Source organism: Haematobia irritans, chromosome 1 (assembly GCF_050003625.1).
Source record: "Haematobia irritans isolate KBUSLIRL chromosome 1, ASM5000362v1, whole genome shotgun sequence".
NCBI lineage: Eukaryota > Metazoa > Arthropoda > Insecta > Diptera > Muscidae > Haematobia > Haematobia irritans.
The window spans coordinates 11,906,096-11,928,243 of NC_134397.1; the positions used below are offsets into that span (position 1 = coordinate 11,906,096).

The 22,148-nt window shown below is 30.6% G+C and overlaps 1 protein-coding gene across 4 annotated transcripts in view; it reads right to left on the minus strand.

Annotated features, from left to right (window-relative positions):
• The window catches only part of pnr (pannier), an 82,587-nt gene that overhangs the window by 9,235 nt on the left and 51,204 nt on the right, over nucleotides 1-22,148 (minus strand). For 2 of the 4 annotated variants that reach the window (XM_075289249.1, XM_075289248.1), the window contains exon 2: nucleotides 19,014-19,258. The exons of 1 other annotated variant lie outside the window; for it this stretch is intronic. In XM_075289249.1, the coding sequence (XP_075145364.1) occupies nucleotides 19,014-19,145 (132 nt within the window). In that variant the 5' untranslated portion in view covers nucleotides 19,146-19,258. Of the gene's footprint in view, nucleotides 1-14,351; nucleotides 14,767-19,013; nucleotides 19,259-22,148 lie in introns of those variants that run through there. One more of the 4 variants, XM_075289250.1, reaches the window with a different exon arrangement.

Here is a 22,148-nt window from a genome sequence, read left to right on the forward strand (position 1 = left end):
AACATAGCGGTTTTAATCATTGAATTATTAACCGATGTGGACCAATTTTTGCATAGTTGTTAGAGACCATATACTTACACCATGTACCAAATTTCAGCCAGATCGGATGAAATTTGGTTCTCTTAGAGGCTCCGCAAGCCAAATCGGGGGATCAGTTAATATGGGGGCTATATATAATTATGGACCGATGTGGACCAATTTTTGCATGGTTGTTAGAGATCATATGCTGAAGCCATGTACCAAATTTCAGCTGGATCGGATGAAATTTGCTTCTCTTAGAGTCCCCGCAAGCCAAATTTGGGGATCCGTTTATATGTGGGCTATACGTAAAAGTGGACCGATATGGCGCATTGGCAATACCATCCGACCTACATCAATAACAACTACTTGTGCCAAGTTTCAAGTCGATAGCTTCTTTCGTTCGGAAGTTAGCGTTTTTCAACAGACGGACGGACAGACGGACATGCTCAGATCGAGTCAGAATTTCACCACGACCCAGAATATATATATACTTTATGGGGTCTTAGAGCAATGTTTCGATGTGTTACAAACGGAATGACAAAGTTAATATACCCCCCATCCTATGGTGGAGGGTATAATAAAATGAATTCTATTGTTTGTTTTCAAAAATGTATGCTACTTCAATTTTATTCAATCTACTCCACTTTTTTCCAAAATCTACTTCACTCAATTTGTCACTAGCGGCAGCACTGCTGAGTGCTGCCCGTTTCCATGTTAAGCTCAATGACAAGGGACCTCCTTTTTATAGCCGAGTCCGAACGGCGTTCCACATTGCAGTGAAACCACTTAGAGAAGCTTTGAAACCCTCAGAAATGTCACCAGCATTACTGAGGTGGGATAATCCAGCGCTGAAAAACTTTTTGGTGTTCGGTCGAAGCAGGAAAAAAACATACCAAAAACAAAAAAACATACCAAAAACAAATGCTAATAATTAGGAAAAAAAGGTCGATAAACTAAATAAGCTTGAAAGAAACTTTCTCCAAACTTAATAATCCCATGAACTAACATTAAGTTAAATTGGCTTTAGTGAAATAGAGGGTTCACTTTTTTTAGAGTGTAATCGATAAATAAATAAAAGTAAAAACAATTTTATTCATTGCATTTGCTTATGATATATAATGAAGTTCTTCTTAACTGAAGACATAATCTTTGCAATACTCTAAATCAAATAAAATATCACATGTATTTGAACTAACTCTCTTGTTTGTGTCAATTTATTGACTTGAATTATGTGTGAAACAATTTTTGTTTTAGTAAAAATAAATTAAAAATCTATAAATCTACACTTTTCCCCTCCATTTTTATCTAATCTTATCGCATGTGACAAATTATACAAATAAATTACAGCGAATCTAACACGGCTTTCATACACTACCATTCTCATTTCAGCAGATGGCGAATGCAAAATCAAATTTGAATACAATTTGAATACTAATTAAATAACAACGACAACAACAAAAGACTAAAAGAGTAATCTCTAGCAAACAACTCACAAGAAAATATTAAGTTTCAATCGTCAATAGCTCAATAAATTTTTCATTGGAGACGACATTATTTTTGCACTGTGGGTTTCCATAAAAAGTGAGTCATCATCCATTGATTTTCTTTCGTATTTTATTGTGATTTTTGATCTGTGGTCAAGATCAAAAAGTGATCACACAAATTACTTTACTTCCTTTGTCTTTGTTGATTTTGTCTTTTCTGGATATTGGGTTTTAATTCGAGTTCCCCTCTTGCCATCATCATTGGCAATAAAGTCGAAATCCAGATGAATTTTTGTGTGTGAGTGTGCGGTTTCTTTTCCCTTCCTACACATTTGCTTTTACTGTGATCTCTTGGCGGCTTGCTTTGGCCACATCTTCCTGCTGCCATAAATAAAGTCTCTGTGAAAATTGAACAACAGACAAATTGATCCACTCGAAAATGCATTAAATAAAACGCAACGCGCTTTTGCCAACAGGATCAGAGAAAAAGAAAAGAAAACACAAATGCTACGAACCAACAACCCAGCAAATGCGGCGAAATACAAACGTTTCACTTTAGACCAGTCCGGTTGTGGCGAGGAGGTTGCATATTGCTAGCTGCTAGCTTTATATTTAATATGAGTTTATTTGAGGGTTCTTTTATTTTGTTTGGAGGAGGCTTGCTTCGATTTTAAACCATGGCCTAGTAGACAAAAGCAGAGTGATGGTAGTGTAATCATATATAAAACAAAATAATTTTATTTAAATGTAAGTCAGGTAATTTTTTAATTTAATATAATTTAGTTTAAATTTAGTCTCGCTTGTATTGATTTTTAATTAAATAACGTTAAATTTAGCTACACTGAAAAAAAAAATATTGTCGTGAGGTCAAAGATTTCATGTCTTTAAAATACGAATACAAATTTTGCTTAGCATAGAAGACGCATTTCTCTAAAATAAAGTTATTTTCCTTGTCCAAAAGTCGATAAACTTTTCAATGAAGTCGTATTGTCCTTATAATTAAGTGATTTGTCTTAAAAATGGGTATCTTAACATGAAAGAAAAAATTTATAGGCTAAGGTCAACTTGACTTTAATAATTCAGAAAAATTCTTTAAATTTAATGAAATTGCCTTTAAATTTGTTATCTTTTTGCATCTTGACTACAAAGCAAAAAATCGTTCCAATATAGGACATGTTTTTCAAAACTTTATTTTAAAGAAGTTTTTTACTTCAAACATAGCATAATTTCTACTGAAAGTCGAGTCCTAATTTGGAAAATAAAGTTGCCGTTAACTCGTTTTTAAAGGACTTTGATAGCATATGAAGAAAAAAAGCTGAGAAAGCGAAAAATTAAAATTTGCTTCCTAGAAGCAAGTACACAAAACCTAAATTTAAAAGAGAATTGTGTCTTAAAAGTATCCTTACTTGTATTCTCCGCTTCTTTGGCTCGGAATCAATACCAAATTTTTTAAAATAAAGACAAAATCTTTGGAACCGAGTATGCTTTTTTTCAGTGTAAGACGATTTCGAGTAAAGTATAAAAAATAATTGCACTAAAATTGCATTACATAGGGCGAATTCGTTTCTGGGAAAATGTGTTGACCTGGTGTTGCACTTATTTTCCCTTTGCCTTAGTGATTGTGTTTCGTTAAATCATTTATCACATATTGTTAATATGTAATATTTGAAGGGATACAAAATTCACAAGTTTTGATATTGCTGTTTATATTTTGCAGACAATTTAAAAAAATTTACACTTTTTATTAGAATCGAACTTGCCGTTAGAAGTTTTATTATCCCCCCTTAAATGTTTTGTACAATATCACAAGAACCCTGAAAACATTCCATAGCTTATTGACCAGTGGCAAAGTGGTCTCTACATATTCACAGAACAAAGTAATTTTTGATGCCTCCTACTACTGTTCATGCTATAAAAACATTACGACTACTCCCCATAAATTGCAAACATGAATGAAATAACGAAATAAGTGGTCATCATTATTTAACCATATGATAATGGCGGCTTTAACGAAACCACAGCTGGTTGGAGAGTGGTTTACTAAATACTTTTGATGGCTATAATAATCATTATATGATTGATGTGCATATTAACTGCATATGTCTTCTCTATGGAGGGTCTATAAAAAGGGAATCTTATATGAGAGAAACCTGTTTTATATTTATTTTCGATTTTTTTTCTCCTTTGTATGATACGCGATATTGGGAATGGCTCACTTTAATATTTGTTTTTATTTTTTACATTGTATTATTTAAGCACTTATCCGTATCCTTTTAAAATATTATGACGTTCAAGAGGATTGTAACAGATGGCTTTGAAAACAAATTGTCTCTAGTTAGAAACACATTTGGAATATTCTACTTTAAACTCAAGTATATCATTTTCGATTATTGTCGCGTCCTGAGTCCACCAGTAGATTTTGAAGCCTTGAAAAATTCAATTTTCTTATGCCCCCTCTTTTACTTTACATGCAGATACTACATAAGTTTATTTTGTTCGATTGATTGATTTGGCACACAGTAGTCAACAGTGGCTGCTAAATACAGCCAAATCTCTCAGAAGTGGACACCCACGAAAGTCGAAATAATCGACTAATCGAATATTAAAAAGTCAAAAGGCGAATTTGCGTTGAAGGGGAAAGTAATGTAGCTCTTACAATGTTGAAAATTCACAAAAAAAATAAAACACATTTAAAAAAATTAATTAATTTTTCGGCATTTTCAATTAATTGGTTCAATTTTCACATTTACCTCAATTTTCATGAAACTCCGTTAGTGCTACGTTAGCTAACGAACTTGTAAACCGTGATATCTACATATCTGTCATCTTGCGTATATATTCCATATGCCAGTTAGAAACTTAACTGCTAAAAATTTTTCAGTTAAAGTTAACCGGAGAAAATATATTTACATTTTTCTTTCTGTTAACTGACAGTTAAAGCCTAACGGAGCTACATGGAAATGGCCGATAATCGATTTTGGTTGCAAAACTCAATTAAGTTTTAAATGAGGCAATCACTTATTTATTGAATTATTATTTATATATTTATTTAATTGTTGATTATTTTATCTTTAATGAAATAATTTTTCTCGTAATTTTATAAGAGTTTATACTTTCTTACGAATTTTTCGATTATAGTTATAGTTGTTTTTTCTTTAATTAACCAACGAATAGTAAATATATAGAAACTCATTATGAACAAAATTTTCAATTATATTTTAATTAGAAATATTTTTTTTTTTAAATTAAATTATTAATTAATAGTTAATAATTAATATTTAAATGAAATATGTAAAAGAGTTCAATCATTTTTATACCCTTCACCATAGGAGTTTGTCATTCCGTTTGTAACACATCGAAATATTACTCTAAGACCCCATAATGTATATATATTCTGGGTCGTGGTGAAATTCTGAGTCGATCTGAGCATGTCCGTCCGTCCGTCTGTTGAAATCACGCTAACCGAACGAAACAAGCTATCGACTTGAAACTTGGCACAAGTAGTTGTTATTGATGTAGGTCGGATGGTATTGCAAATGGGCCATATCGGTCCACTTTTACGTATAGCCCCCATATAAACGGACCCCCAAATTTGGCTTACAGACCCTCTAAGAGAAGCAAATTTCATCCGATCTGGCTGAAATTTGGTATATGGTGTTAGTATATGGTCTCTAATGACCATGCAAAAATTGGTCCACATCGGTGCATAATTATATATAGCCCCCATACAAACCGATCACCAGATTTGACCTCCGGAGCCTCTTGGAAGACCAAAATTCATCTGATTCAGTTGATATTTGGTACGTGGTGTTAATATGTGGCCTCAAATACCAATGCAAAAATTGGTCGAAATCGGTCCATAATTATATATAGCCCCCATATAAACCGATCCCCAGATTTGACCTCCTTGGAAGAGCAAAATTCATCCGATTCGATTGAAATTTGGTACGTGATGTTAGTATATGGTATCCAATAACCATGCAGGAATTTGTTTATATCAGTCCATAATTATATATAACCCCCATATAAACCGATCCCCAGACTTGACCTCCAGTGCCTTTTGGAGAAGCAAAATTCATCCGATCTGGCTGAAATTTGGTACGTGGTGGTAGTATATGATATTTTACAACCATGCCAAAAGTGGTCCATTTCAGTTCATAATCATATATAGCCCCCATATACCGATCCCGAGATTTGGTTTTGGAGCCTCTTGGAGGAGCAAATTTCATCTGCGTCAGTTGCAATTTGGTACATTGTGCTAGTGTATGGCCGTTAATAACCATGCCTACCTAGGTCCATATTGGTCTTTAGTTATATATAGCCCTCATATAAATCGATCCCCAATCACACAAAAATTGGTCCATATCAAGTTCAAAATTGTATATAGCCCCTATATAAGCGACCCCCATATTTCAATTCAGGCTCCCAACGTACCGTGCAAAAGTCCATATCGATTCGTAGTTATTTGTAGACTTACCTACACATACCTTTTTTGTCTAATATATACCACGTATGGACTAACTCACAATTTAGAAAACGATTTAAGATACCACAACCCAAGTAATTCGATTGTGGATGACAGTCTTTCGTAGAAGTTTCTACGCTATCTATGGTGGAGGGTACATAAGATTTGGCCTGACCGAACTTACGGCCATTTATACTTGTTTTAAACTGATTTTATTTTTTAATTTGATTAAAATGTTAATTGCGGCATTTAATTATTTTTCAAGGTCTTTCAATTTAAGCAATTGTATAAGGTTTAAGAAAAATTTCCCAAAAATAATCACTCTAAGTAAATTTAATACTGTGATCAAAAGTTGAAGGTCACAAACTAATGGCTAGCTAAGTGTTATCAAATTCAAGTGTTACCACATTCACACAGGTATTTGTATCAATTAAGAAATGGTAGCTACATGTTTAGCACAAATTTGTATATAAATTCGAATTAAATATAAACTCGAATTTTATAGCCCAATTTATCTTTATTTTAGTTCATATAAATTATTATGTTTTAGTTAAAAATTCTCCAAACTAGGAAAAAAAAAAAACAACAAGAAAACAAGAATAATTATATCTCAAAAAATGTCCTAAAAAGTGGAGTACAATTTAGTTCAATTTTCGCACGACGTAGTTAATTCTTCCTACAAAATATTTTACTTTTTTTTCTGTGTACGTTAGTTAATAATTACAAAATTCATATTTCCCACAAAATACTTCAGAATTCGCTAAACTTTGAAAATTTTACCAAACACTATGCCTCCATCATGCACCCTTAAAAAAAAAAAGAAAAATCGCTTCTGTAACATCTACCAAATATTGTTTGTATGGTTTTAACATATTTAACCTTAGGGCATACACTGCTAGTAAAAATTTTAATGAAATTTTCTTTGTGTGGATATATTTTTAAGGCGCCAATTGGTTACTTCCATTCTTTTACTTGCAGCTTACTCTCTAGGTCTCTCTTTTTAAACACATATATATTTATAGAATATTTCTAAATTAAAATATGTTTGATTCAAACAAGCATATTATATTTACAAAAATTTTATGTGCCAAACATAATATGTTCTAACATATTAAAATATATTTCCCAAACATGTTATGCTAGTTTATGAACATTGTATGCTTGCACTTAAAAATATTGTATTAAAAAATTTGGGTTCCAAACATATAACTTTTACACCCAAACATATGAAAAATATAACATATATTATACCCAAACATATAACAGTATTTTTCGTCCGTGTGTACTTTCTATAACACTAAAGATATTTTTACAATTAACTCCAATTTTGTTTGCTTCTAAAGGTGAGTACTATGTTCGGATTTTTCACGAAAACACTAAATTAAAAGTACAAATATATATATGCCAAATAGTGGATGGAAAAGATCCAAGAAATTGATTGCAAATAATTTTATATTTCTAAATGAATTAATTAAAAAATGTAACCGTGAAAACAAGCTGGTTTTCAGCTTGAAAACTGAACATAGTACTCAGCTTAAATACGAAAAAATTGTTATTAACAAGTAAAAAAAAAAAACATAATTATGTCTTAAAAATTTTCCTAAATTTATAAATTTTATCAAAAACAAAAATGCATCCATCATGTACTTCCTATAACACTAAAAATAATTTTAGCTCCAATTTTTTTCCTTCAAACTAGGAAAAAAAATCTTTAACAAGAATAATTATGTTTAAAAAGATTTCCTGAATTTGTTGAAAAAAAATTTTTTTCATATAATTTAGTTGTTCTTCTTAAACATTTAAGTTTATATAAAAGTCTTTGAAATTTATAATAACTATTTCCAAGTATTAATTAATCGGGAGACGTCATTACTAATTATTTTAAACACTTTTAAGTGACAAATTATATTTGTTTGTTCTTAGAATGGAAATTTAAATTGAATATTTTTTATTGAGACCTCTAGGCTCGGTTAATGTTCATCTTTCTCCTTTTTGGTGGATACCATTGAACCCCTCCATCACCTTATTCTAAAAGTGTTTTTATTCGTTTTTTTTCTCCTGCCACTTATTATTCTCGATCACCTTTATTGGGTTAATGACAAGATTTTTGTTTTGAATTAATGTTGCCGAAAAATGTCATTGATGTTTGCCGCTTAACGCATCGTAAGCAAACGCTGAAACGGGTTTCACTAGGGTATCATCTGGTTCGATAAATGTGGGGTAAAAAAAATTAAAAAAAAAAAAAAACAAAGTAATCTGAAGGAGATTTTCTTTGATATCGAAACTCAAGTGGCGTTTATAAATGTGTGATCAAGTTGCCGCGAGTTGATCTCTTCCTTTGTTTTTTGTTGTTGTTGTTGGTTAAGTGTGTTTGGCCAAAAAGGATTTTCTCAGTTAATGGTAGTGGCGGTTTTTAAAAGTCAAAAAGTGTTACGTATTTTTTTTTTAAAGAATATTTGCATATTCTTGTGGTTGATAATTTGGTTTATTGGGTTAGGGCTATGTAGGAGATCCTTAGGATTGAAATGTGATTTATTTTGTTTGACATAAGATCAAAAGCAATTAACCGCATATTTACAAATATCAAAATAAAATTCGGTGGTGGAAATTTTGACAAATGCCGTCGGATTGGGGTTTTTTTGCGAGAAGTAGGAGGAAGTTTTACTTAAAACAAGTATATACGGCCGTAAGCCAGGCCGAATCTTATGTATCCTCCACCATGGATTGCACAGAAACTTGTACTAAAGACTCTCATCCACAATCGAATTACTTGGGTTGCGATAACACTTGCCGATGGCAAGATATCTCAAAACTTCTTAACACCGCCTTCTCAATTGTAAGTTAGTCGATATGGGGTATATATTAAACAAAAAGGCCGATTAAATACGTATATAATTCAGTTTGACAAAATTTTCTATAGATATAAATTTTTGACAAAGGTTTCTATAGAAATAAAATTTTGACAAAAGTTTCTATAGAAATAAAATTTTGACAAAATTTTCTATAGCAATAAAATTTTGACAAAATTTTCTATAGAAATAAAATTTTGACAAAATTTTCTATAGCAATAAAATTTTGATAAAATGTTCTATAGCAATAAAATTTTGACAAAATGTTCTATAGCAATAAAATTTTGACAAAATTTTCTATAGACATAAAATTTTGACAAAATTTTCTATAGACATAAAATTTTGACAAAATTTTCTATAGAAATAAAGCTTTGACAAAATTTTCTATAGAAAAAAAATTTTCACAAAATTTTCTATAGAAATAAAATTTTGACAAAATTTTCTATAGAAATAAAATTTTTACAAAATTTTCTATAGAAATAAAATTTTGACAAAATTTTCTATAGCAATAAAATTTTGACAAAATTTTCTATAGAAATAAAATTTTGACAAAATTTTCTATAGAAATAAAATTTTGACAAAATTTTCTATAGCAATAAAATTTTGACAAAATTTTCTATAGCAATAAAATTTTGACAAAATTTTCTATAGCAATAAAATTTTTACAAAATTTTCTATAGAAATAAAACTTTGACAAAATTTTCTATAGAAAAAAAAATTTCACAAAATTTTCTATAGAAATAAAATTTTGACAAAATTTTCTATAGAAATAAAATTTTGACAAAATTTTCTATAGCAATAAAATTTTGACAAAATTTTCTATAGAAATAAAATTTTGACAAAATTTTCCATAGAAATAAAATTTTGACAAAATTTTCCATAGCAATAAAATTTTGACAAAATTTTCTATAGCAATAAAATTTTGACAAAATTTTCTATAGCAATAAAATTTTTACAAAATTTTCTATAGAAATAAAACTTCTATAGCAATAAAATTTTGACAAAATTTTCTATAGCAACAAAATTTTGACAAAATTTTCTATAGCAATAAAATTGTGGCAAAATTTTCTATAGCAATAAAATTTTGACAAAATTTTCAATAGAAATACAATTTTGACAACATTTTCTATAGCAATAAAATTTGACAAAATTTTCAATAGAAATATATAATTATATACAATATTATATAATTAAATATATATAATTAAGACCGATATGGACCAATTTTTGCATAATTGTTAGATACCATAACCACGTACACACAAAAAATTTTTTTTCTGCTTCAATCACCAAATTAATTGATCCAATTAATTTTTTAATTGAAATGTCTTCAATCACGAAAATGATAGTATCAATCACAGTTTTAATTGGGCATAGAAAAAATTCTTGATTAAAAAATTAATTGATTTTTTCAACAAATTTCAATTAATTTTTTAATTGATTCAATTAAAAATTTAATTGATGTTGATTGCAAAACTCAATTAATTTATTAATTAAAAAAGGTAACTATTTTTAATTACTTTCTGAATTGGCTTAGAGTTTTTATTTGGATTAATAAATGATTGTTTGAAATACATTTTTAATTAAAAATTAAAAAAAAAGTCAACACTTTTTTAACTGAATTAGTCTTCCGAATTTGATTAAAATGTTAATTGTATCAATTAATTTGTTAATTAAAAATTTTAAAAATTTCAATCAGTGACTTAATTAACTTAATGTTTCTAACATGATTAAAAAGTTAATTGTAGTTGTTAGAGACCATACACTAACACTATGTACCAAATGTCAGCCGGATCGGATGAAATTTGCTTCTCTTAGAGGCTCCGCAAGCCAAATCTGGGGATCGGTTTATATGGGGGCTATATATACTTATGGACCGATATGGACCAATTTTTGCATGGTTGTTAGAGACCATATACTAACACCATGTACCAAATTTCAATTTCGCTTTATATGCGGGCTATACGTAAAAGTGGTCCGATATGGCCCATTTGCAATACCATCCGAATTACATCAATAACAACTACTTGTGCCAAGTTTCAAGTCGATAGCTTGTTTCGTTCGGAAGTTAGCGTGATTTCAACAGACGGACGGACGGACATGCTTAGATCGACTCAGAATTTCACCACGACCCAGAATATATATACTTTATGGGGTCTTAGAGCAATATTTCGATGTGTTACAAACGGAATGACAAAGTTAATATACCCCCATCCTATGGTGGAGGGTATAAAAATGATAGTCAAGAGAATTCTAAGCACGAGAGTGGTACGATGAGTACTCTGAAAGAAGATTTTGTTTCTGAGGAATGAAATTTTTGACAAATCAAGTTTCCTTTTGCCGCTAAAATTTGTCCTTTAAAAACAAATAAAAAATACTAAAGACAATAGTTGCATCACTTGTTATATAGTTTATTTTCTCTTAAAGAAAATATTTTATAACAAAGGAGAGTTTCGTGTAAAATTTCGTTCCATAGGACAGTATTTCTTCTTTGGGTGTACAAAAAACAAAATAACAAATACATGTTGGAAAGTTAGGCAAACCATGATATAAATTAATCCAACAAAATTTTACTTGAATTTGCCGTATATATGCTCTTCCAACAGTCCAACGTCAACACTTCCTTTACAATTTCATCTGTTAAACACCATTTATAGATTAAGTAAATTATTCTTAAAGGCAAATATCTTTTTGACTCTTGATATTCTCAATATAGGATTCGATATTTTTGAATTGAGAAACAGTTTTATTGATTGAAATTGCAATAAAATTCCTCTTAAAATTATTGTTATCCATTTCCATCATCGTTTATAAATTTGAGAAATTTCATAAAAAAAAATAACAGCAAAGAAACAATTGAACAGCAAAAACAAAAGCTCTTGAAATATTTTTCATATACCCAGACATTATCTTATCCATTAGTAATAAAAACGATGATGTATGAAATTAAAGCGTAAATTACATCTATGTTTTGAATAATTTTGCTTCAAAGAAAAATAACACATTGCCTTTTTTCGATATGGCTCTTGTTTTTTTTTCGAGGAGGAAACAGGGAGGTATTTTCATTGGTGGGGGTTTAAAAAAAAGTATTTGCTGAAACATTAAAGACAGACTAAAAAAATATTTAGGCAAATGGAATACCTTGAACAAGCAAAAAATTTGAGTCTTTTTCACGGAAATTCAATTTTGGATAAAATTTGAGGCCCAACGTGTACCCAGAGAAGGAATATGATCACCTCAAACATGTTTTAAGAGCAAAATGTTATTTTTGGGTGGTGGCCATGTAACATGGTTTTCGCAACCATGTTACTTTCTCGGAAATTATGTATCTGATTTCGGCTAGCAGGTTATATTTGACGAGAAAATAACATTTTAGTGACAAACATGTTACATGGTCACCATACAAAAATAATGTTTTGCTCTTGAAACATGTTTGAGGTGATCATATTCCTTCTGTGCGTGTGGTAATGGATGGAACAAAGAATGATGACCATCCATAGACTCAATGACGTTTAGGGCTAATATTTTAGATGGGCGCATTTTATTATGGCCCACATTTGATACGAATAATATCTACACACACAAAAATCTTATGATTCCATCACGAAATTTATTGATCCAATTAATTTTTAATTGAAATGTCTTCATTCACAGAAATGATAGTATCAATTAAACAATTAATTGGAAGTAAATTAAAAAATTAATTCATCCAATTAAAAAATTTATTGGTGCTATTATTTTTTGTTTCAGTTAAAAAATTTGTTGAATCAATAAAAATTTTAATTGAATATTTTTTAAAACTCAATTAAGGCTATAATAAGAAACATTTACGTGAATTTTTTTCTGTGTATACTAGTGAAGCTCTCAAGACGTTAAATTTGTGGATATTTTTATACACTCAAAACAAAAAGAGAACAGAGTTTACGTGGATCCAAAGATTTTGATCTTCTCTTAAGGATTTTGGTATTGATTTCGAGCAACAGCCGTATATTCTTCAAAATAAAGAATTTGTTTGGGACCTATCTAGCTTTTAAATTACGATCTATGAAAATAATAAATGTAGGATACAGACCTAATTTATCGAATTTTCATTCATATTCATGTGCGAACAAATGCCAGCTTAAAATCCATATTATAACAGATAACTCAAAATTCAAAAACAAAAAAAAAAATAAATAAAAATAAAAACAAAAAAATCTTTAGAATAAGTCTTAGCATATATTTGAAGCGTTTTTTTTCTAAAATCTAAAGATTCAATATATCAGTTAGTTTAAAGACGATTTCTTTAAATAGAAAAATATGTTATTTACTTTAAGAAAAATTTGCCTTGGTTGAAAGACAACTATTTTAAAGGAAGGACTCAAATTTTAAAGATTCGTGTCCTAAATGTAATGAAAAAAAAAAAAAAAAATAAACAACTATTTAAACTTTCGTTTCATTAGAATTTCGTTGCTTTAAAGTAATTTGTCCTTAATGTTGTGGAAATTGCGTGTCCTAAAATTTAGGTTTACACAATTTTTCATATTAGGTCAATATTTTTTTTCGGTAAATGATGGCTATATACTTTTTTGGTGAACGAAATTTTTTGCTCTTTAAGAAATTACTTTACAAACAAAGAGCATTTCGTTTGTCTAAAATTTCGTCCCGGAGGAAAATGTTTTTCCATTGCCCTTTTTTTAGAAACATTATTTTGTGGGCATACGATAATGTTTGCGAGGATAGTCTACAAGCATATTGCCTCGCCGTTCGATGCAGGAGTGGCGGAAGGTGTAGTAAAATTTCATAGAACACTCGTTTTCCGAATTCCGATCTCATGCTTCATCGTATTTGTTGCAGCGTTATATCATATCCCAACGAACTTGGTTAGCCTAAAGAAAAATAATTTTGGTCCAAAATTTCGTCTCGCAGAAAAATAGTTAATAGAGTGTTATTTTTTTTCAGAAAGTTAAAACAAAAATGTAGCATCGATGCCCTCGGTATCGAGCTAAGAGAAGAGTTTTTTGAAAAATAAACCGCCACTTTTCCAAAATGTTGGCCATTGTTTTTAGGCTTAGTACCTTTCACACCACCCTCGTAGTTATCATATAGGTCGTAGAGACTACTTTTGAAAAATAAACCGCCACTTTTCCAAAATGTTTGCCATTGTTTGTAGGCTTAGTACCTTTCACACCACCCTCGTAGTTATCATATAGGTCGTAGAGACTACTTACATTGTAACTATTACTGCGGAATTGCAGTAAAATATTTTTCTTATAAATAAAAAGTTTTTATACCCATTAATTGGTGAAAACTTCTGAAGCACAGTGGTGAGCTATCACATAAAAATCTGGAGCATTTTTTAACAACCTACGGGGCTTTTAATAAGATTTTCTTTTGTTTAAGACAAAGTGAATTAACTTTTGTCACACAGTATTTTTTTTAATCCTTTAAAAGGCAAAATCAACTTTGAAAATGCCACAAAAAATAAACTTTCATCGCTTATTAAAGAAACCATTTTTTGATTAAACATTAAAAAAAACTTAAATCACTTACTTCTCCGTCGCTTAATAAAATTCCCATTTTGATTCTTGAATGTTGATTATTAATTTTATTTGTATTGTTCGTTATGTAAATTTCTGATGTTTTCTGCTATTGTATTCAGATAAGCACATTAATATTTGATAGTTTAGTTTTGATAAATTTATAAACACTGTGAGTGGTTTTGTTATTTTCGTTTTGATAAACACTATTCACATATTCGAATGAAATATCATTAAATATTTTTTTTTTTTATTTCTAATTTATTTTCTTCTTATTGATATATAACAATGTTAAGATAATATATTTATGATCGTTAATAAATTTCAGACGAAAAGATTTTTCTATTATTGTATCACTTTAACTCGCATTTTTCTTGGCTTTTATTTACTCAATTTCCGTTTAAAAGGCCGTAATCATAAATGTGACTTCCTTGAGGTCGGCCAAGATACTAAACCAAACACCAAAACTTGCCAAAGTAAACACACAAAAAAACTTATAAAGACAAAAAAACACAAACCCGCTCTCAATACCAATATAACTCTTGGCCACTGTAGTAGAATAACAACCATATTCTGCTCTTAGGTAAGAAAGTTGGTGTTACATACAAACAAACAAAAAAAAAACAACTACAATATGAAGAACAACAACAATCGTATACTTTAATGGGCTAAAGAGGTGCGTCAACGCTACTCTCTTGATCTCTAACAAATGAGAGAATTCGAAAATATTCAATGTTTGTTGTTTTTGGTGGACCTGCAGCCAATAACATTGTTATTGTTGTTGTGGAGATAAAATCGATTTTCATCAATGAAATCTCATATCGATCGAATGTTAAAGATACACAACTACGACATACACACGCCTCCCATACTCAAAGCCATATGAGTGTATGCCTTACAAACAAGAGACAGAGCGTGAGAGAGAGAAAGAAAGAATCATTGCGCAAGTTGCATGAATATACTCTCATTTCATCCAATCAAAAGCAAGGTATTGAAAGGAGACAACAAGCGTAAATAAAACTCAGTTCCATTTCAAGTGGATGTGTGTATGTGAAACAGGTAAACGGAACTACATACAACACCAACAACCTAAAACAAACCACAAGAGGTCATTTGAACCTGAAATAATCCTAAAGGAAGTCAAATTCTAAAAGATCAATTTTCTTCCTTTTGAAGGCAATAGACAGACCATGCTCTTAGCAATGATGAAAAATTGAGCAACATAATTTTTGTTTACAACTTGATACTGCACTTGAAAGTCCTCTTTTCCTTTATGCACTTAGTAATCCTAATTTTTCTCATACTCTAATATCTCAAGTGCCATACTTGATGTCGTCTTTCCTTAATCCTCCGTTTTCCCTAATCCAATTTGTTGTTGCCAAGTCATTGTTTACATGTGGGTTTGTCTATGTTTATTTGAAATCTTAATGAATCCTCACAACAATTGTCGCTGGAAACAATAGAATGTAAAGGTATGAAAAGTAGGTTGGTTAATCCCTTCCCTTCCTATTCCTTGGCAGAAGTCAATTAACCGAAATTGAAACAAAGTGGATGATTGATGGTTGCGTTTAGTTAAGTTTAGTGTGTTTGTTGCAATATGCGGAAGTAATAAAGTGGTCTTAAAGGATTAAGGAATGGATTTCGGGAGAAGACTCAATTCGAAAAAATACTTGTGAAGGGAAAAACTATATGGTTAATTTTTTACATATTTTTTTTTTTGAATAATACCCGCACAATAAAAACATAAAATTCTTATAATTATAAGAATATCCAATAATTTAAAAAAAACATAACTAATAAAAATAAAAATGAATAATTATATTAATTAATTTAATTAAATAAATAAAATAAATATTAAATAAATTAATATAAGACCAATACAATATGAACATAAAATTCTTATAATTACACTATTGTTAAGAATATGCTATAATAAAAACAAACTTATAACTATAGGAAAATAAATTTAAATAGATATTTAAATTAAATTAATTAAGTAAATAAAATAAATATTAAATAAGTTATTATAAAAGATAAATGTTGTAGAAACATTATATATAAAATAGTAATAAAGAATAACAACAAAAAACAATAAAATATTTAGCGAGGTTTTAAGTAGTAAATTTCTAAAAAAATAATTTAAGAAAAAATTAGTAAATAAATATAAATATAATATATAATAATATTCTGGAAGTTTAATATAAGGATTCTTTGCAGAAATCTCAAGATTTATATAAAATTTTATGTGATGTTAGAAGTAGAGAGTAGAAATACAAAAGATGGAAATCGAATTTTGGTCTTTTTGTCAAAAAAAAAAAAAAAAAAAAATGACTAATCGACTTTTAACGAAAAAATCAAAAATCGAGAATTTAAAAAGTCTAAAAGTCAATTTTTAAAATTTTTACAAAGTCGAAAAGTCGATGTTTAAATTTTTTTTAGTGGTCGAAACTTTTTTGTCAGAATTCAAAGATGTTGAAATTCACTTAAGGTTATGAGAGACCAACTGACATAAATCGAGGTTTTGAAAATTGAAATTAGTGATATTTGAGTGACTATTTGATAGTCACTACGCTTCCTTACGTTTTACAATAATGTGGATAATTTTATTTCAGATGTATGTGGGTATGGGTGTGCATATATAGAGTGGCTGATACGTATTGCAATTCCAGGTTGCTATCATTTTTAAACCGCTCGTATGACAGCTGATAAATTTATTACAGTGACAATTCATTTTATTGTTTAAAAGCTTATAAAAGCATTTTGATATAAAGGGGTATGTTCCGATATTCGGAATTGCAAATCTATATTTACTTAACTCTAAAACAATGGACTCAATAGTCGTAGTGAGCCTAACTCCAATTCATTTCATCATTTGTTTTCTTTATAAGAGTTCCCCATAATTTAAACGCGAATAAAAATTTATTTTTCATATCATTGCTCGTTACTGCGATACTGGCAGTTTTGCTTTGCGTCCAAAAAGTGGACGAAAATAACAGGTTGGCTGATAAGTCCCCGGTCTGACACATAGATGGCGTCACTAGTATTATTTTTATATAGTACCAACCTTCAAATGATTCGTGCCAAAATTTGACGTCTGTAAGTCAATTAGTTTGTGAGATATAGCGTTTTTTGTGAAGCAACTTTTGTTATTGTGAAAAAAATGGAAAAAAGGAATTTCGTGTTTTGATAAAATACTGTTTTCTGAAGGGAAAAAATACGCTGGAAGCAAAAACTTGGCTTGATAATGAGTTTCCGGACTATGCCCCAGGGAAATCAACAATAATTGATTGGTATGCAAAATTCAAGCGTAGTGACATGAGCACGGAGGACGGTGAACGCAGTGGACGCCCGAAAGAGTTACCGACGAAAACATCAAAAAATCCACAAATTATTTTGAATGACCGTAAAATGAAGTTGATCGAGATAGCAGACTATTATATGGAGTTAATGGAGCGTTTGAAGGTCGAAATCGCGGCAAAACGGCCCCATACGAAGAAGTAAAAAGTGTTGTTCCACCAAGACAACGCACCGTGCCACAAGTCATTGAGAACGATGGCAAAAATGCATGAATTGGGCTTCGAATTGCTTCCCCACCCACCGTATTCTCCAGATCTGGCCCCAGCGACTTTTTCTTGTTCTCAGACCTCAAAAGGATGCTCGCAGGGAAAAAATTTGGCTGCAATGAAGAGATGATCGCCGAAACTGAGGCCTATTTTGAGGCAAAAAATTGGAAGGTCGGTATAATCGTTGTATCGCTCTTGAAGGGAACTATGTTGAATAATAAAAATGAATTTTGACAAAAAAATGTGTTTTTCTTTGTTAGACCGGGGACTTATCAGCCAACCTGTTATACGGTAACAACACCAAAAATGGTAAAGGCCTGATTTGATCGAAATCCATGCCGTAGAAAACTTGCTCGTAATGGTAATATATCGCGAGAACGGACATGGAAAACTAAGCTTGGACAAAGGACATTGAAGTTCTAAAAAGGGGAAGAGCTCACCGATGCAAAAAAATCGACTCGAAAGATGCAAGGATTTGCCAATTTGGTTTTCTCCAATGTAAAGCCGTACCGAATTGATCAGTTTAAGAACAAACAATATGATCTAGTTTACTTGCCAAAGATGTCGGCTGAATATTTACACATTCCAGAACTCAAGCGTCGCAGATGATAGTTTTGGTGCTAAATAGTTTTTGTGTCGAACGTGGTATAAAGCCTTGCAAGCCTCAATATGTACTCGATCTTACACCAAAGCAAACAAGTTAAACTTAAAAGGCAAAAGAGTGGTTGCGCTTGCACGAACGTGGCGAATTTTTCAATATTTTCGACCTGAACCATTCATGAATATTTTCGAATTAGAAGTTTCCGGCACTGCAGCTATTCGCTTGAAAACGTACCACTGAATCCAAGTCAACTATTTATTGGGTATGAATATTAAAAAATACAACTACTCACAGTAGCGTTGCTGGGTATGAAGAGATAGCCCCTTTTACCACTACACCTCCTTCTATGCTACCTATATTGATTACTGGTAATCAAATAACCCACCCAATTCACACATTATTATATGAAAGCCAATCAATCAACGACTACCAATTCGTATCTTTTCCCCAATGGCGCTTATGATCACCATATCATATTCAACTCCATCTCAATGCTCACTTACTCACTCACCTTTCTTTCTTTTGTTGCTTGCAATGCCGACAAAAGAACTTGTGAATGCAGTGCCCATCCACCGATATACATATATTGTCGCCCTCTGACGTTATAGTTAATTGAACATATTCCTGGAAAGCACGCGTTCATGCGCCACTCATTCCATTGTCTTTGGGAGGCTTCTGTTTTTCTTTTTCTTTTCAATGTTGATCGTATCTCTGGTATACGGACAATGGTGATGGTGATGATGCTGATGATACCATCTACAAAAGATCAAGTGTGGAAGATCCCATTATTGACCGCAATATTATGAAATAAAAAGTCCATTAACTCTGCGGGATATAAATAATATCTTCTTTCATGATTTTTGACTTTGGAGTTAACTTAAATTCGGTGAATGAATGGATGTCATGAATTATGGCACTAATTAAGTTTTAATATGGAGGAGGCGGATCTTGTTGAAAGGCTCACAGAGATATTTCTATATATCACAACAATTAATTTGTTCTACTTTGCAAGAAGGAGGTGTATATTATTTGTTCAATGTGGGACTATGAGTTCATTATGAGTTTGAATGGAATGGAAGCTAGAGAGTCCTTCAAAGGTACAAGTTAGATATGGTTAAATTAAATTTTTGACAAACAGATTTTATACAATGATTATCTTTATATGCGTTGAATTAGTAATTAAAGAAATTTGTTTGAAGACTACAAAAATTTTAAACAATTCCGTTTCAGAGAAACGAAAAAAATTATTTATAGGCCAGAGTATTAGAATTATATTGTACGAATTGGTTGCACACATCGTTTACGTGATCGTGTCGAGTCTTGTTGGTAGTGGTACTAGTATCCTTTTAACGATTTATGGTGCGATACACAAACATTTTGTTAATTTTAAATTCTTAGAGCTACCCAACAATAGGCGTTTTTCCTGCTAAATTAAGACAATCAAAATATCCCAGAAAAACACACTCATTACCAAATAATATTGGGGTAACTCAGTTGAAAAATGTCAACCAATTACTAATAAATGTAAATCTTGTTTACATTCGCAGAGCCATGTCCTTTGGGGAAAGTACTTCCCTGCAACATTACCTAGAGCTAAATTTTAAACTTGAGAAACCGTGAAGTTTGCTAGAAATAAACAAGAAACTATTCATGACAGTACTCCTGAAATTTTGATGTGTGGTAACCGGGATGGTATGTCATTATTCCCAAGCATACGGTATTGTTATGGGTACGGCTTAAATATTTTTGGTAAGCAATTTTTCAACAGCAGTTTTCTTTTGACTACTTATGACTATTACACTTAAGCTCCATCACGACTAAATCTATTTTTATATCAACTCGGATACAAATGCTTTTGGTGGCTTTTAAACAATATTTCTTCTGTCTATGGAGTACACAACAAAACGTACACACAAACAATTTTTTCCGAATCAATGACGAAATTAATTGATCCAATTAAATTTTGAATTGAAATGTCCTTAATCACGAAAATGATATTAAAAAAATTATTGATTAAAATATTGATTGATTTTATTAGCAAAATTCATTCAATTAAAAATTTATTTGATGTTGATTGCAAAACTTAAGTAATTTTTTCCGTTAAAAACGTAAATATTTTCAATTACTTTCTTAACTGACTTACGGTCATTTTCATGTAGCTCTGTTAGGTTTTAACTCCCAGTTAACAGAAAGTAAAATTGAAATATCTTCTCTCCGGTTAACTTTAACTGAGAAATTTTCAGCAGTTAAGATCCTAACTGACAGATGGAATATATAAGCAAAATGTCAAATATGTCCGTAGTACGGTTTAAAAGTTCGTTAGCTAACGGAGCGCAAACGGGGATTCATGAAAATGGGCGTTAGTGTTTGTAGATTGGTTAAAAAAAATATTATTTGAAATAAATTTAATAAATTTCCATCAATTTTTTAATTGACTTAGTCTTCCGAGTTTGATTAAAAATTGTATCGATTAATTTTTTTATTTAAAATTTTAAATCATTCAATTAATTAACTTAATGTTATGATCATGATTAAAATGTTGATTGTATCAATTAATTTATTAATTGAAAAAATTTTCAACTTCAATCAACTTTTTAATTGGACATATGTTGGTGATAGTTTTTCTGTATATGCTGGATCTGTGAGTAGAGGGCACGGTGGCGCCATAAGCAGCCTGCTTGTTTCGCATACAAAGGGTCATGGGTTCAATTCTAGTTTCTGCCAATATGTTATTCAGCGATGGTTTACTCTTCTCAATAAGACTTGTAGAATGCGGCCATGCGGCCAGGCTGTAGTAAAAAATATTTTGTAATTGAGCCAATTAGAAGGGCTACACTCATTGATAAGAGATAAGTTCCAATCATGTAGTATAAAAATCGACTGAATAGCATAAGTGAATATGAAAAAACGGGGTGCCACAATAACTGATGTTACCGATGAGGTTTTTTAAAAAGTGGCACAAAAAGTGTCGTTCGCAACAAAAGGTTGCATACTAGTTGCAAAAAAACAAAAATACAAATTAGATGGGTTTTTATGGCTTTTATTCAAATTATTTCACCAAAACCAATATTTGAAATTAGCAGTGCATGTTTGTAACCCTGTTAAACTAATATAAAACATTTTCTTAGCATACTTTCAGGAGGTAAGAAGGTCCGATTGGAAAATGTATCGAACGCATAATATCGACTTTATGTTAAAATCAGCGTTACCGTAGAGAATTCCGGAAAAGTGACTCAAAAAATTGGCACTCGTAGTGGAACACTCATTAAAAAAAAAGTGGCACAATTTTTCTTAAAAAACTAACAATTAAACGCATTATAATAACGAATGAAATAACTCTTTTTAATTTATCTCAAACCTAAGAATTATTTTATATTCACTTCATCTAAAACCATTTCTTGAAATTTAAAAGTAAGATGACTAACCTAGTATATCTGCAGTAGAAAAATTTGTTTGCCTACTTTTAGGCGGATCGCTTGCCCACTGAAAACATAATGACACAACAGGAGAAATTTCTCACAAATGTAGTAACTCGATTATTTGTATTTGGAATCAAAATTTATAAAAAAAAAACACAGTATAAATATTTCTAATTAAAAAGTGGCACAAAAAAGTGAAAATGAAAAAAAGATGGCACAAAAGTATC